At 43.6% G+C, this 17922-nt stretch overlaps 2 protein-coding genes across 2 annotated transcripts; one reads left to right on the forward strand and one right to left on the reverse strand.

Annotated features, from left to right (window-relative positions):
• Window positions 1-6135: 6135 nt before the first annotated feature.
• On the forward strand, window positions 6136-17326 carry LOC109750618 (DEAD-box ATP-dependent RNA helicase 25). Its single transcript, XM_020309581.3, has 10 exons — window positions 6136-6600; window positions 14707-14813; window positions 14909-14964; window positions 15083-15307; window positions 15383-15589; window positions 15661-15747; window positions 15828-15923; window positions 16009-16224; window positions 16302-16484; window positions 16632-17326. Exons 1-10 carry the CDS (start codon window positions 6239-6241, stop codon window positions 16857-16859), a joined length of 1767 nt encoding a protein of 588 aa, XP_020165170.1. The 5' UTR covers window positions 6136-6238; the 3' UTR covers window positions 16860-17326.
• Window positions 11035-13963, reverse strand: LOC120976705 (uncharacterized). Its single transcript, XM_040403962.3, has one exon. It carries the CDS (start codon window positions 13509-13511, stop codon window positions 11607-11609), a length of 1905 nt encoding a protein of 634 aa, XP_040259896.1. The 5' UTR covers window positions 13512-13963; the 3' UTR covers window positions 11035-11606.
• Window positions 17327-17922: the final 596 nt, after the last annotated feature.

Here is a 17922-nt window from a genome sequence, read left to right on the forward strand (position 1 = left end):
CCACCAATAAGATGAACAGCTTTTTAGAGCAATTAAATTAACATTGTTAAAACATTCAACTTCTAAAATAAACGCAGAAAGTACTTACACAAATCCGACCCACCCAATTCCATCCGTTTCTGATACACTTTCATCTTTTTGTTCATTTGTAACTAATCAAGTGCATTTTCAGTGTATGTGAAATATAAAGAGCACTACTCTATTACTCCCTCTATAGTAGTACTATTGAGAAAATCGCAATCATCAATATTATCAATTTCACTGGTTTGCAACATGAATCCTTTTTTAAAATAAAACTTATTTACTAATTAGGAAGTGAATCCTTTCTTAAATAAATTTTATTTACTATTTCCTTTGTAAAGAAATAAATATAAGATGAGGCCTAATAAATCCTCTCCATAACAGAAAAAAGGAAATTGAGAAAGAGAAAAAAAAAGAAATTGACCGGTGGTTTAGCTTGTAACGGAAATGACTCCCTTAACACGGTATCAGGCCAGAACCACCAATAAGATGAACAGCTTTTTAGAGCAATTAAATTAACATTGTTAAAACATTCAACTTCTAAAATAAACGCATAAAGTACTGACACAAATCCGACCCACCCAATTAAGTCCGTTTCTGATACACTTTCATCTTTTTGTTCATTTGTAACTAATCAAGTGGATTTTCAGTGTATGTGAAATATAAAGAGCACTTCTCTATTACTCCCTCTTTAGTAGTACTATTGAAAAAATCGCAATCATCAATATTATTAATTTTACTGGTTTGCAGCATCAATCCTTTTCTAAAATAAAATTTATTTACTAATTAGGAAGTGAATCCTTTCTTAAATAAATTTTATTTACTATTTCATTTGGAAACAAATAAATGTAAGATGAGGCCTAATAAATCCTTTCCAGAACAGAAAAAAGGAAATTGAAGGAGAGAGAAAAAAAAGAAATTGACCGGTGGTTTAGCTTGTAACGGAAATGACTCCCTTAACACAGTATCAGGCCAGAACCACCAATAAGATGAACAGTTTTTCAAAGCAATTAAATCAACATTGTTAAAACATTCAACTTCTAAAATAAGCGCAGATAGTACTTACACAAATTTGACCCACCGAATTCCATCCGTTTCTGATACACTTTCATCTTTTTGTTCATTTATAACTAATCAAGTGGATTTTCAGTGTATGTGAAATATAAAGAGCACTACTTTGTTACTCCTCTTTAGTAGTACTATTGAAAAAATCGCAATCATCAATATTATCAATTTCACTGGTTTGCAGCATGAATCCTTTTTTGAAATAAAATTTATTTACTAATTAGGAAGTGAATCCTTTCTTAAAAAAATTATTTACTATTTCCTTTGTAAACAAATAAATATAAGATGAGGCCTAATAAATCCTCTCCAGAACAGAAAAAAGAAATTGAAGGAGAGAAAAAAAAGAAATTGGCCGGTGGTTTAGCTTGTAACGGAAATGACTCCCTCAACACAGTATCTGGCCAGAACTACCAATAAGATGAACAACTTTTCAGAGCAATTAAATCAACATTGTTAAAACATTCAACTTCTAAAATAAACGCAGAAAGTACTTACACAAATCCGACCCACCCAATTCCGTCCGTTTCTGATACACTTTCATCTTTTTGTTCATGTGTAACTAATCAAGTGGATTTTCAGTGTATGTGAAATATAAAGAGCACTACTCTATTACTCCCTCTTTAGTAGTACTATTGGAAAAATCGCAATCATCAATATTATCAATTTCACTGGTTTGCAGCATGAATCCTTTTTTAAAATAAAATTTATTTACTAATTAGGAAGTGAATCTTTTCTTAAATAAATTTTATTTACTATTTCCTTTGTAAACAAATAAATATAAGATGAGGCCTAATAAATCCTTTTCAGAACAGAAAAAAGGAAATTGAGGAAGAGAAAAATAAATAAATTGACCGGTGGTTTAGCTTGTAACGGAAATGACTCCCTTAACACGGTATCAGGCCAGAACCACCAATAAGATGAACAGCTTTTTAGAGCAATTAAATTAACATTGTTAAAACATTCAACTTCTAAAATAAACGCAAAAAGTACTTACACAAATCTGACCCACCCAATTCCGTCTGTTTCTGATACACTTTCATCTTTTTGTTCATTGGTAACTAATCAAGTGGATTTTCAGTGTATGTGAAATATAAAGAGCACTACTCTATTACTCCCTCTTTAGTAGTACTATTGAAAAAATCGCAATCATCAATATTATCAATTTCACTGGTTTGCAGCATGAATCCTTTTTTAAAATAAAATTTATTTACTAATTAGGAAGTGAATCCTTTCTTAAATAAAATTTATTTACTATTTCCTTTGTAAACAAATAAATATAAGATGAGGCCTAATAAATCCTCTCCAGAAAAGAAAAAAGAAATTGAAGGAGAGAAAAAAAAGAAATTGGCCGGTGGTTTAGCTTGTAACTGAAATGACTCCCTCAACACAGTATCAAGCCGGAACTACCAATAAGATGAACAGCTTTTTAGAGCAATTAAATCAACATTGTTAAAACATTCAACTTCTAAAATAAACGCAGAAAGTACTTACACAAATCCGACCCACCCAATTCCGTCCGTTTCTGATACACTTTCATCTTTTTGTTCATTTGTAACTAATCAAGTGGATTTTCAGTGTATGTGAAATATAAAGAGCACTACTTTATTACTCCCTCTTTAGTAGTACTATTGAAGAAATCGCAATCATCAATATTGTCAATTTCACTGGTTTGCAGCATGAATCCTTTTTTAAAATAAAATTTATTTACTAATTAGGAAGTGAATCCTTTCTTAAATAAATTTTGTTTACTATTTCCTTTGTAAACAAATAAATATAAGATGAGGCCTAATAAATCCTCTCCAGAACAGAAAAAAGGAAATTGAAGAAAAGAAAAAATAAGAAATTTACCGGTGGTTTAGCTTGTAATGGAAATGACTCCCTTAACACCGTATCAAGCCAGAACCACCAATAAGATGAACAGCTTTTTAGAGCAATTAAATTAACATTGTTAAAACATTCAACTTCTAAAATAAACGCAGAAAGTATTTACACAAATCTGACCCACCCAATTCCGTTCGTTTCTGATACACTTTCATCTTTTTGTTCATTTGTAACTAATCAAGTGGATTTTCAGTGTATGTGAAATATAAAGAGCACTACTCTATTACTCCCTCTTTAGTAGTACTATTGAGAAAATCGCAATCATCAATATTATCAATTTCACTGGTTTGCAACATGAATCCTTTTTTAAAATAAAATTTATTTACTAATTAGGAAGTGAATCCTTTCTTAAATAAATTTTATTTACTATTTCCTTCGTAAACAAATAAATATAAGATGAGGCCTAATAAATCCTATCCATAACAGAAAAAAGGAAATTGAGTAAGAGAAATAAAAAAGAAATTGACCGGTGGTTTAGCTTGTAACGAAAATGACTCCCTTAACACGGTATCAGGCCAGAACCACCAATAAGATGAACAGCTTTTTAGAGCAATTAAATTAACATTGTTAAAACATTCAACTTCTAAAATAAACGCATAAAGTACTGACACAAATCTGACCCACCCAATTAAGTCCGTTTCTGATACACTTTCATCTTTTTGTTCATTTGTAACTAATCAAGTGGATTTTCAGTGTATGTGAAATATAAAGAGCACTTCTCTATTACTCCCTCTTTAGTAGTACTATTGAAAAAATCGCAATCATCAATATTATCAATTTTACTGGTTTGCAGCATGAATCCTTTTCTAAAATAAAATTTATTTACTAATTAGGAAGTGAATCCTTTCTTAAATAAATTTTATTTACTATTTCATTTGTAAACAAATAAATATAAGATGAGGCCTAATAAATCCTTTCCAGAACAGAAAAAAGGAAATTGAAGGAGAGAGAATAAAAAGAAATTGATCGGTGGTTTAGCTTGTAACGGAAATGACTCCCTTAACACGGTATCAGGCCAGAACCACCAATAAGATGAACAGCTTTTGTTAAACATTCAAGTTCTAAAATAAACGCAGAAAGTACTTACACAAATTCGACCCACCCAATTCCTTCTGTTTCTGATACAGTTTCATCTTTTTGATCATTTATAACTAATCAAGTGGATTTTCAGTGTATGTGAAATATAAAGAGCACTACTCTATTACTCCCTCTTTAGTAGTACTATTGAAAAAATCGCAATAATCAATATTATCAATTTTACTGGTTTACAGCATGAATCCTTTTCTAAAATAAAGTTTATTTACTAATTAGGAAGTAAATCCTTTCTTAAATAAATTTTATTTACTATTTCCTTTGTAAACAAATAAATATAAGATGAGGCCTAATAAATCCTTTCCAGAACAGAAAAAAGGAAATTGAAGGAGAGAGAAAAAAAATTGACCGGTGGTTTAGCTTGTAACGGAAATGACTCCCTTAACACAGTATCAGGCCAGAACCACCAATAAGATGAACAGCTTTTCAGAGCAATTAAATCAACATTGTTAAAACATTCAACTTCTAAAATAAACGCAGAAAGTATTTACACAAATCCGACCCACCCAATTCCGTCCGTTTCCGATACACTTTCATCTTTTTGTTCATTTGTAACTAATCAAGTGGATTTTCAGTGTATGTGAAATATAAAGAGCACTACTCTATTACTCCCTATTTAGTAGTACTATTGAAAAAATCGCAATCATCAATATTATCAATTTTACTGGTTTGCAGCATGAATCCTTTTCTAAAATAAAATTTAGTTACTAATTAGGAAGTGAATCTTTCTTAAATAAATTTTATTTACTATTTCCTTTGTAAACAAATAAATATAAGATGAGGCACAATAAATCCTTTCCAGAACAGAAAAAAGGAAATTGAAGGAGAAAGAAAAAAAAGAAATTGACCGGTGGTTTAGCTTGTAACGGAAATGACTCCCTTAACACAGTATCAGGCCAGAACCACCAATAAGATGAACAGCTTTTCAGAGCAATTAAATCAACATTGTTAAAACATTCAACTTCTAAAATAAACGCAGAAAGTATTTACACAAATCTGACCCACCCAATTCCGTCCGTTTCTGATACACTTTCATCTTTTTGTTCATTTGTAACTAATCAAGTGGATTTTCAGTGTATGTGAAATATAAAGAGCACTACTCTATTACTCCCTCTTTAGTAGTACTATTGAAAAAATCGCAATCATCAATATTATCAATTTTACTGGTTTGCAGAATGAATCATTTTCTAAAATAAAATTTATTTACTAATTAGGAAGTGAATCTTTTTTTAAATAAATTTTATCTACTATTTTATTTGTAAACAAATAAATATAAGATAAGGCCTAATAAATCTTTTCCAGAACAGAAAGAAGGAAATTGAAGGAGAGAGAAAAAAATTAACCGTAGTGGGATTTGAACCCACTCCCTTTCTGACCAGAGCCTTAATCTGGCGCCTTAGACCAACTCGGCCATCCGATCTTTGGTGTTCAACAGTTGGAATCTTCTTTTATATCGGAACTAACATCCTGACCAAGCCATTTTTTTCATTCAATCATCAGAAACATAAACAAAAGCAAGATGACCAGCTGTTTTACCCTTGGACCAAAAAGACTGAAGTTTAACAAAAGGTTACAATGTCCCTCTTCCCATCCGAGTGAAGATCTATCTACCCACCTGGCTAGGCTAGCTATAAATCAGAGTCATGGCTTCGCTTGTGAGGATTTCATGTATTGCATCGGTGGTCATTCATGGTGGAATCAGAGTCGAAAGATCGTGCTGTGATGGATGATGATGATGCCACTTGTTGGTGGCATCGATAAATGCTTCTTCTCAGCGGCATGTGTTTGGCAAGATCTATCACGGTCACATCGACCTATTGTGGCTGAGCCGTAGACATGTGCTGCTTTTAGTTCTTACCGGTTTGTCTGTAATAATAAATCAGAGTTAAATTGCACCACATTTTGGAAAGTTGCTTTTGGTATCCTGTCCCTGTTTAGTGTGGTGAAGTCAGAAGACATGCGTCTTTGAACTAGCACTGACTCGGTGCAAATATTGCTGTACAATAAAAATGTGGTTCTCTGTAATTTGCGGGGCTAAAAATAAATTCAGCCGTTATAAAGGGAAGGGAAGCCGCGTCCCAGGAACCCGCGGCGAAATATCTTATCTTCTCGTCCCCCGCGTGCCAAGCCGCAGACTCACACAGAACCCAAAACCCTACGCCCCAGCCACTCACCGGAGATGGCCGGCGGCGATATTCTCCTCCGCACCCACGGCGGCCTCCCCGTCCTCGCCAGGGCCTCCCCTTGCAGCCTCCGCCTCCGTTTTACAGCCAGCGGCCGTCGCGCCCCTTCCTCCCTGGCCGCCGCCAAGGTCGACATCGGCGACGTCGTCAGCCAGCTCAGGTCGGGAAGCGCCCGCGGCGCGGCCGACACGAAGAGGCAGCGGAGGGTCTCGGAGGGCGGACTTGCGTTTCCTAGGGTTGTCACGAGCAGGATAAGGGGTGCCGAGGAGGAAGGGAAAGGGGAGGCTCCGCAATTGAACGCGGAGAAGATTGGTGGCGAGGCGGGAGGCGTGGATGGCTCCTACCTCAGCGAGACACGGTAATTGAGAAAGCCGAAGGCTACAAACGCCCACCCTCAAATCTTTTCAGAATTGTAGAAATGGAGAGTTTGAGTTAATGTCGCCTGATTTTACTGTTTGAAATAAGAAATGTTGGGTGATTCTACGAGTATGGAGCTTAAATATCAAAACAGTGTGGTAGGAATAAATATAGAATGTATGTTATAATACTGTTCTGCTACAGTTAATTGATCCTTACAGAGTTCTAAACTTCTAATAGCGTCCTGTGTGGTAGAAATGGAGAGTCTGAGACTTTGAGGTCAGTTAATGTCGCCTGATTTTACTGTTTGAAATATAAGAAATGTGGGCGATTCTTCGTGTAGAGCTTAAATCTTAAAACGGTGTGGTAGGAAGAAATTTAGAATATACGTTATAATACTGTTCCGCTACACTTAATTGATTCTTACAGAGTTCTAAACTTCTAATAGCGTCATCTGTTTGTGTGAATGCAAATCCGTAGCATTATAATCGACGGCTGCCGCCTCTTTGAAGTACTGCCGTGTTTGACATTACGGTGAATTATGTTAGTATCATTTGGTTGGGCCGCTCTTAGATACTTGGGTTCTTGCCTTGCCTTTTCTCTGAACCAAGCTGCAAATGGGCATGCTGTGTTCCAGAACATATAAGTTGATGAGAGTATAGTCATTGGCTATTTAATTTTGTCACACTCCCAACATCGATCTAGTTCATCATCTCGGATACAGGGAAATCTTAGGGTTTGAGGAGAGGAATTGGGGATTTGGGAGCGGAGGAACAGGAGAGAAGCAGAGTAGTTGGGGAGAAAGTGCTTTAGCCTATTATAATCTCGATGCCTCTACTCGACGGCCCTCTGCTCCTTTATCAGTCACAGCTCCCAGCTCGCTGGGTCGAACCACTTGTTGGGCTTCATTCTCCTTTTGGGCCTTGACTCGTTCTGCTGGGCCCCGTGTGGGCTGACGTTGGGCTCCACGGGCGTGACATCCCCCTCCGCTTCAGTAGCGGCTTGCCCCAAGCCGCAGCTCTAGGAAAGCGACTCTGAAGCTCGAAGAAGTCCTCCCACGACGCCAGCTCCTTGGGTTGCGACGGCCACTTAATCAGGACTTGAGGAATCTTGCTCGCACCTCGTGTGACCATGCGCCTTGCCAACACCTCCTCGGGAAAATCTGGGGAAGAATGGGGCGCTGGCGGCTCCGGCAGTGCAGTCACCACCTCCGTGTCCTCGGGTAGCGCTGAGCGCAACAGTGACACGTGAAACACCGGGTGCACCCTGCTGGATGGAGGAAGTTGCAGTTTATAGGACACATTGCCCACCCGCGCCAAGACCTGAAACGGACCAAAAAAATCTGAAAGAGAGTTTGTGATTAGCCCGCGGCGCCACCGAGACCTGGACATACGGTTGCAGCTTCACATAAACCCAGTCTCCCATCGCGAAAGACCTCTCTGACCGTTTCTTATCAGCTTGTTCTTTCATCCGTTGCTTGGATCTTTCCAGATGCTGCTTAAGCAATGCGATCATCACCTCACGTTCATGGAGCCAGGTCGCGAGGTCCGCCGGCGCTGATGCGGACGCATCCACAATGCCAAAGTGACGAGGTGGGTGACCGTACAATACCTCGAAAGGAGAAGCTTTGAGAGCAGAATGAGCTGAAGTGTTGTACCAAAATTCGGCGAGGTGCAGCCACTGAACCACTTATGAGGGCATGAATGGACAAAACAGCGCAGATAAGTCTCCATGCATTGATTCACTCGTTCCGTGGTCCCGTCAGTTTGAGGATGGTAGGCTGAGGACATCCGGAGCTCTGTCCCTGCCAGCTTAAACAGTTCTCGCCACAACGTGCTGGTGAACACCCGATCCCGGTCAGAGACAATGGCATAGGGCAGCCCATGGTGTTTGTAGATCTGTTGCATGAAGATGCTCGCCACTTGGATTGCAGAGAATGGATGTGCCAGAGGAATGAAGTGTGCATACCTCGTTAACTTGTCCACCACCACCATAATACAGGAATATCCACGAGACATGGGCAGCCCCTCAACGAAATCCATCGTTACTGTGCCAGGCGTGTGGAGGTGTGGGTAGGGGTTCGAGCAGCCCGGGGACTCGCACCTTCTCTGTTTTTGCTTGTTTACAGACACTGCACGATGATATAAAGTCTGCCACCTCCCGTCGCATGTTTGGCCAGGCAAAGAGTCGCCGAAGCCGGGCATAGGTTGCTTGTTCCCCTGAATGGCCCCCCGTCACACTGGAGTGAGTTGCTTGGAGAATTTGTTGTTTCATGGCTGCATTATTCCCCACCTAGACTCGCCCTTTGTACAAGATGACCCCATCGCGGACCGTATACTTCAGCTCTGTCGCCTCATCCCCTTGACAACGCTTCAGAATGTCCTGTGCGGTTTCATCGTGCTGATACCCTTGCACAACATCAGCTAACCAAGTTGGTAAGGTGACCGAGATAGCAGCCACCCCGGCATCCATTCTGGACAGAGCATCTGCCGCCTTGTTTTCAATCCCTTTTTTATACACGATTCGGTACTGCAGCCCCATGAGCTTGGTGTACGCCTTGCGTTGCCAGGAAGTGACCAATCTCTGGTCTCCCAAGTGGGCAAGGCTACTGTGATCAGTGCGAATCACAAATTCCCCTCCTTGTAGATATGAACGCCATCGCTCAACTGCCATCAGGATCGCCATAAACTCCTTTTCATATGTGGACAGACCGCTGTTTTTTGGTCTTAACGCCTTGCTAAGGAAAGCGAGTGGGTGCCTGTTCTGTATGAGGACTGCCCCAACCCCAAATTATGAGGCGTCCGTCTCGATTTCGAATGGTTTGTCGAACTGGGGCAAGGCGAGAACAGGGGCTGAAATCAGTGCCTTTTTCAGATGTTGGAATGCCTCCTCGGCTTCGTGGCTCCAGACAAAGATAGAATCCTTCTTCAGCAAGTTTGATAGTGGCCGGCTGATCAGAGCAAAGTCGCGGACGAACCGTCTGTAATATCCAGCCAAGCCTAAAAACCCTCTGACTTGTCTGACATTGCTGGGAACTGGCCAGTTTTTTACTGCTGAGATGTTTTTCTCATCGGTAGCCACCCCCTGGGCACTGATTGTTGAGGATCGTAGCAGAAATTTAAAATTTTCTACGTATCACCAAGATCAATCTATGGAGTCATCTAGCAACGAGAGAGAGGGGAGTGCATCTACATACCCTTGTAGATCGCGCGCGGAAGCGTTCAAGAGAATGGGGTTGATGGAGTCGTACTCGTCGTGATCCAAATCATCGATGATCCTAGCGCCGAACGGACGGCACCTTCGCGTTCAACACACGTACGGAGCGGGGACGTCTCCTTCTTCTTGATCCAGCAAGGGGGGAGGAGAAGTTGATGGAGATCCAGCAGCACGACGGCGTGGTGGTGGAAGTAGCGGGATCCCGGCAGGGCTTTGCCAAGCGCAAGCGGGGAGGAAGAGGTGTCATGGGAGGGAGGGAGGCGCCAGGGCTTGGGGTGCTGCTCCCATGCGCCTCCCCACTATATATAGGGGTGGAGGGGGCTGGTTTCTTGCCCTCCAAGTCCATTGGGGCGTTGGCAAAGGTGGGGGAAAGAAATCCCATCATTTCCCTTCCCCACCGATTGTTATCCCCCTTTTTAGGGATCTTGATCTTATCCCTTCGGGATATGATCTTATTCCTTCTAAGGTGGGATCTTGGTGCGCCTTGACCAGGGGTGTGGGGCCTTGCCCCCACTACCCACGTTCATGTGGGTCCCCCCATGCAGGTGGGCCCCACTTCGGAACCTTCTAGAACCTTCCCGGTACAATACCGAAAAATCCCGAACATTTTCCGGTGGCCAAAATAGGACTTCCCATATATAAATCTTTACCTCCGGACCATTCCGAAACTCCTCGTGACGTCCGGGATCTCATCCGGGACTCCGAACAACTTTCGGTTAACCGCATACTAATATCTCTACAACTCTAGCGTCACCGAACCTTAAGTGTGTAGACCCTACGGGTTCGGGAGACATGCAGACATGACCGAGACGACTCTCCGGTCAATAACCAACAGCGGGATCTGGATACCCATGTTGGCTCCCACATGTTCCACGATGATCTCATCGGATGAACCACGATGTCGAGGATTCAATCAATCCCGTATACAATTCCCTTTGTCAATCGGTACGTTACTTGCCCGAGATTCGATCGTCGGTATCCCAATACCTTGTTCAATCTCGTTACCGGCAAGTCACTTTACTCGTACCGTAATGCATGATCCCGTGACCAAACACTTGGTCACATTGAGCTCATTATGATGATGCATTACCGAGCGGGCCCAGAGATACCTCTCCGTCATACGGAGTGACAAATCCCAGTCTCGATTCGTGCCAACCCAACAAACACTTTCGGAGATACCCGTAGTGCACCTTTATAGCCACCCAGTTACGTTGTGACGTTTGGCACACCCAAAGCACTCCTATGGTATCCGGGAGTTGCACAATCTCATGGTCTAAGGAAATGATACTTGACATTTGGAAAAGCTCTAGCAAACGAACTACACGATCTTGTGCTATGCTTAGGATTGGGTCTTGTCCATCACATCATTCAATGACATCCAATGTCCATAGTCAGGAAACCATGACTATCTGTTGATCAACGAGCTAGTCAACTAGAGGCTCACTAGGGACATGTTGTGGTCTATGTATTCACACATGTATTACGATTTCCGGATAACACAATTATAGCATGAACAATAGACAATTATCATGAACAAGGAAATATAATAATAACCATTTTATTATTGCCTCTAGGGCATATTTCCAACACTGATGACATGGCCTAGATAGGTTAGTTCCCGCTGGGCAAATTTACACTTGGATCTTTTGACTTTCAACTGATGTTCCTTCAACAATTCAAACACCCTTCGAAGAAGCTGGACATGAGCCCTTAATGTATGGCTGTAGACTAGGATATCATCCACAAATACCAACACCCCCTTGCGAATCAGTGGTGACAACACAAAATTCATCATTCCTTGGAATGTTCCGGGAGCATAAGCAAGCCCATACGACATGACTTTGAATTCAGCCCAAGGTGGGTTTTGAAGGCCGTTTTGAACACATCTTCAGGCGCCATCCTAATCTGATGGTAGCCTGCCTTGAGATCCAAGCTTGTAAACCATACTGCCCCCGCTAACTCATCCAAGAGCTCCTCGACCACCGGCATTGGGAACCGGTTCTTGACCGTGATAGCGTTGAGGTGTCGGTAATCCACACAGAATCGCCATGACAGATCCTTTTTCTGAACCAAGAGTACGGGTGAGGCATACGGGCTGTAACTCTCCTGTATGATCCCTTGGCGCAACATCTCTTTTACTTGCCTCTCAATTTCGTCCTTTTGGAAAGGGTTGTATCGATAAGGTCGGATGTTGACAGGCTGAGCACCGGGAATCAAAGGGATTTTATGGTCAAAGGGGCGTGCTGGAGGCAAGCCCGTGGGGTCTTGGAACAGTGACTCAAATTGCACTAATAATTCAGCAATTTCAGGTGGAATTTCCAGTTCACCCCCACCCTCTTTCTGATCAGACACCGTCTGCAATTGAACTAACTGGTGTATGTCATTGTGAGCCATCAGGAAGTGCAATTGTTCCACTGATACTGGGTGACAATCATCCATCTTGGGTTGCACTCCTCTCAGGGTAATGCGCTTGCCATGATGGTCAAAGGACATGTGTTTCTGCCCCCAATGCACGTCCATGGGACTGTGTTCTTCCAGCGAGTCCATGCCGATGATCATATCATAACATCCCAATGGAAGGACTTTCAGATCAGTGCAAAACTTGTGCCCTTGAACAGACCAACTGCACCTGGTAATCTCCTGGTTGCACAACAGCTGCCCCCCATCTGCTATTTTCACCTTCAAGGCTTTAGGTGAGTGCCTTACCCCCTGTAGCTTTGCTGCCAACACTGAGCTGATAAAACTGTGCGAGCTGCCCGAATCGACTAACATGAGCACTTGCTGAGATTGTAACTTCCCTTGCAATCTAATTGTCCGAGGAGCGACCGACCCTTCCAGAGCTGCTTTGGAAATTGTGTGACACTCACTGGATGTATCAGACACAGCCTCTTGATTTTCCCTGGATGACATGCCTAACACCTCAAACATTTCCTGCACCACATGGAGTTGGACCGCTGCTGCACACTTGTGATCGCGGCTCCACTTCTCCCCACACATATAACACAGACCTCGTGCTCGGCGATAGGCTCGAAGAGTAGTGAGGCGCTCTTCCACCGAGTTGGCCCCCCGTGCACCTTCTGCACTCGCGGGGCGTGACCCGTCGCCGATGGCTGGTGGTGTTGGTGGAGGTCTGCCAGGAGGAGGTGGCAGTGGCATTGCCCCCCGAAGATGAGAGCGATTGACCACCCCATTGTCGGAACGCCGGCCCTCTTTGCGTTTCGATATCTCCAGCGCTTCTTCCTGCAGGTAAGCCAGGGAAACAGCAGTATCCAGATCTTTTGGATTGTGCACTAGAACAACAACACGAATTTTATCCTTGAGACCATCTACAAAACGAGAAGGAAACAACGCAGGGTCCCAAGTGGTACTGTGGGCCAAAAGGGCATGCATGAGTTCGTTGAATTTGGTGGTGTACTCAGACACTGACTCACTTTGACGCAGATGAAATAACTGACGAAGTAAACCAGAGAACTCATTGCGTTCAAATTGATCGCAGACAATGGTGCAGAACTTTTCCCATTCCATCTTACTAAGATGGAACTCATTGTTCTCAAGCCACACCATTGCCGCTCCAGTGAAATGCATAGCGGCCGTATCGACCCACAACTCGGGATCCAAATGAAAGATCCTGAAGTAGGACTCACAGTTGCGCTTCCAACTGCGGGGCCGCTCACCCCAAAACGACGGAAAATCCATCTTAGGACGGGGGGTGACCTGCGACCGGTGATGAAAAGGACTCCTAGAGCGGGACGGCCGAGGACTACCAGATCGGGACGAGCCCCGCAAGGGAGACCGCCCCGGCGGCCGCGCATGCCTATCAGTATGGAAGAGCTCTGTGGACTGGAACGTACCATTGCCCGGAGGCGGAACAAGGGTGGTCACCACCCCATTCCCGAACCCCCGGTGAGATGTGTCGACGCGGTGGCCATCGGGCCCGTTGGTGTTGGTGAGGCTGCCGCCGCTGTTGGATGGGGCGCCACTGGGTTGTGGAAGAAGAGGAGGGAACTGCGTGGGCTTGAGTTTCAGCACAGGATTCTTGCCACCAGATTGAGTTCCTGGCGCACACCCCCCAACTCTTGCTGCAGATCCGCCACGGATTTCTCCAAGGACGGCCTCCAGGCCGCCAGATCGGCGACGGCGGGCCAAATCTCCTCAAAGAGAGCGGTGGATGCCGCCACCGCCTTCATGATAGCGGCGTTCTGCTCTTGGATGGCCTTGAGTGAGGCCGCCAGATCTTCGACGCGCTGCTCCATCTCGAGGGCGTGGGGTTGTTGACGCGTGGAGAAAGTGGGCTTCTGTAGATAATCCGGCAAATCTGATACCATATGTCACACTCCCAACATCGATCTAGTTCATCATCTCCAGGGAAATCTCAGGGTTTGAGGAGAGGAATTGGGGATTTGGGAGCGGAGGAACAGGAGAGAAGCAGAGTGGTTGGGGAGAAAGTGCTTTAGCCTATTATAATCTCGATGCCTCTACTCGACGGCCCTCTGCTCCTTTATCAGTCACAGCTCCCAACTCGCTGGGTCGAACCACTTGTTGGGCTTCATTCTCCTTTTGGGCCTTGACTCGTTCTGCTGGGCCCCGCGTGGGCTGACGTTGGGCTCCACGGGCGTGACAATTTTTTTATCTAACTAATTTCTTACTGCAGCTGTAAAATAAGTATGGCATAGAAAAACATAGAACAACAACCAAAAATTTTGTGTTACTCGGTTTTATGTAATTCGACGCTAGGGAGTACAGATGCCATCTGGAATTGGCGACTAAGCAACTAATGGTTCTATTTCATGACGCCAGTTGCTAACTAGACTGTGTTTGCCTGAAAATCGAGAACTGTCAATAGCTTTATGCACTTGGATTTTTCGGTTTAGTAATCTCCTGCGTATTGCAGGTTTGATCAGTGTGCTATTTCTGAATTATCACTGAAAGGTGTCAAAGATGCTGGATATGGAAGGATGACCCAGGTGCAGGAGGCAACTCTGCCAGTAATCCTTCAAGGTCAACAAAACTGCCTATATTGTTGCTTCACTCTGATACAAATCTCTTAGGTGGGAGCCCTGTAACTGATATTCCAATGTATTGCTCCACTACAGGCAAAGATGTTCTTGCAAAAGCGAAGACTGGAACAGGAAAAACCGTTGCCTTTTTGGTACTCCTTTTTATTCAGACCCAGTAGTCAGATTGATGGTGTTAGCATTTACTGAACTATTGCAGTGATATTCTAAATCATTGTCCAGTCCAACTGAGTTTCCTTTTTGCGCTTCTAGCTGCCAGCCATTGAGGTTCTCTCTAAATTACCCAGTTCTCAACGGAGTCAGTTGCGGTCGTCTATAAATTTGCTTGTGATGTGCCCTACTAGAGAGCTTGCAAACCAAGTCGCTGTTGAGGCCAAAAAGCTTCTCAAGTATCATCGCTCGCTAGGTGTTCAGGTTGTAATTGGTGGCACAAGAATAACTCAAGAGCAACGTAACATGCAGGCTAATCCGTGTCAGGTGATTACTTATCAGCTCAAGTTTGCACATATCTATGTGTGGTTTATGCACTAATACTTTGTTTTGGCCAAACAGATTCTTGTTGCTACACCTGGAAGGCTTAAGGATCATCTTGAGAACACACCTGGTTTTTCTACTCGGCTCAAAGGGGTGAAGGTTCTTGTTCTTGATGAAGCTGACCGCCTACTGGATATGGGATTCAGAAGAGATATTGAAAAAATTATGGCTGCCACTCCTAAAGACCGTCAGACACTGCTGTTTTCTGCTACTGTTCCAGAAGAGGTAACTGCGTCTGTCATTATGCACTTTTAATGCCTATTTACAGTCTAATTTTGTTGAATGTTTGTTATTAGGTCCGTCAAATTTCTCACGTAGCAATGAGGAAGGACTATAGGTTCATTAACACCGTTAAAGAGGGTGACGAGGAGACACATTCACAGGTTTAGACCATCATTTTTTATGAGCTCTACGGTAAATGTTTAAAGCAAGAAAGTACCTTACATTAGTGCTGCTGCATCAGGTTAGCCAGATGTATATGATTGCACCACTTGATCTGCACTTCTCTATATTATATGATGTACTGAAGAAGCATGTCGCAGATGATGCGGACTACAAAGTAAGTTATCTTAGCAGGTAGTTTCAATCATGCATATTTAAGATTTATTGTGTCTCCTTAACTCATTACCCATACAATCTTGCAGGTGATTATATTCTGTACTACTGCAATGGTCACGAAACTTGTTGCTGAAGTTCTCTCCCAGCTGAAACTGAATATAAGAGAGATTCATTCCAGAAAGTCACAATCTGCAAGAACTAAGGTCTCGGATGAATTCAGAAGGTCAAAGGGCGTGATATTAGTTAGTTCTGATGTGTCTGCTCGTGGTGTTGATTATCCTGATGTCACCCTCGTCATACAGGTAGGTTCTGTTTTCACAGATTTAATTCTACCAAAATCTCATGTACATTCCTCATAAAATTTATTTGCATTCACAAGGTTGGGATTCCTGCTGGTAGAGAACAGTATATACATAGAATTGGTAGGACAGGACGGAAAGGCAAGGAAGGGCTGGGCCTCTTACTGTTGGCTCCCTGGGAAAGTCATTTTCTTACCAGCGTGAAAGATCTGTCAGTATCAGAGGCTGTGACACCTTCAGTTGATTCAAGCACTCAGACAGAAGTAAGCAGTATTCAGCTTAAATAGTCCTTTTTGCGGGGAGGTTTATTGGTTGTGTAGCTCGTTGTGTCGTTTGATCAGCCTGGTGCTAATTTAGCAGCAATAGACTAGTATTAGCTGTGCATTAAACCGTCAATTTTCTTATGACAGGTGAAAGGTGCACTTAGAAGAGTAGAGATGAAGAGCAAGGAATCAGCATATCAAGCATGGTTAGGGTACTACAACTCAAACAAGACCATTGGTGGTAACAAGTCGAGACTTGTTACTCTCGGCGAAGAGTTCAGCCGGAGCATGGGGCTTGCAGCCCCACCAGCCATACCCAAGCTCATTCTTCGCAAGATGGGTCTTAGCAAAGTTCCTGGCTTTCGATCTACATAACCTGATCCGCAAGGGCAAGCAGGACTCGTGTGCTAGAGCGCACGACGGGGCCAACCACAATGCTCTCAGTGTCGTAAACTATGGCTCGCCCCTACTGCACCTCAGTGCTGCTGATACTGGGGATTTGCAGATTGGTCTGCGGAGGATGGTCAAGAGTTTGGACAATCAAAGCTTCTCTCCGAGCTCAGAAGTCTTGAGTTCAAGCATGGCCACTGTATTCCTTTTGACGCCAAATCTTGACCGGTTTACTACCCATAGGAGACGGGGTTCAGACAGACCCCATTGATTCATTATGTAAAGCAACGGACCAAACGATTCAGTGACCTGATCAGGATATGTTCCGATCCATTTTCAGAAATGTATTGCTCACTGTACCACAGGGCACCACATAGCTTAACACACTCATGTCGCCACGATATGTATCAGCTAGTATTTCTACCTGTTGTATGGAATCAGGCTTTTTCTTATGGGCAGATTAATGTGATTGAAGAGGAGAGAGTAGCTATAGGAATCAACGCACAATCTATTAGCTCTGCCGGCTGGAACTATATACAGTTTACAGAGATCATCGTGCGCCACTACCTGGCTGATCGTGGGCGACATGCCCACTACTCACACGCATGCACTGACCGCAGGTCGTGCTCTATACGCGTATACATACACTCTACACTCTCTACACTCTAACACCCCCCCGCAGTCTTGGCGTCGGCTGGCGTGACGCAAAGACTGGCCCTGAACTGAAGGAAAATGTCCATGGGCAAGCCTTTCGTGGGCAAGCCTTTCGTCATGACGTCGGCGAGCTGCTGTGTGGTGCCTTTCGTCATGACGTCGGCGAGCTGCTGTGTGGTGGGAATGTGAAGTACGCCAAACTGGCTGAGCGCCACTCGTTCCCGCACGAAATGGATGTCGAGTTCGACATGCTTGGTGTGGCGGTGGTGCACGGGGTTGGCGGAGAGGTAGCAGGCGGACACATTGTCGCAGTAGACCACGGTCGCCGAGCGGACAGGAAGAAGAAGCTCGCCGAGAAGTTGACGTAGCCAGACGCATTCGGCGACGACGTTGG

This window comes from Aegilops tauschii, chromosome 3 (genome assembly GCF_002575655.3).
Source record: "Aegilops tauschii subsp. strangulata cultivar AL8/78 chromosome 3, Aet v6.0, whole genome shotgun sequence".
Taxonomy (NCBI): domain Eukaryota; kingdom Viridiplantae; phylum Streptophyta; class Magnoliopsida; order Poales; family Poaceae; genus Aegilops; species Aegilops tauschii.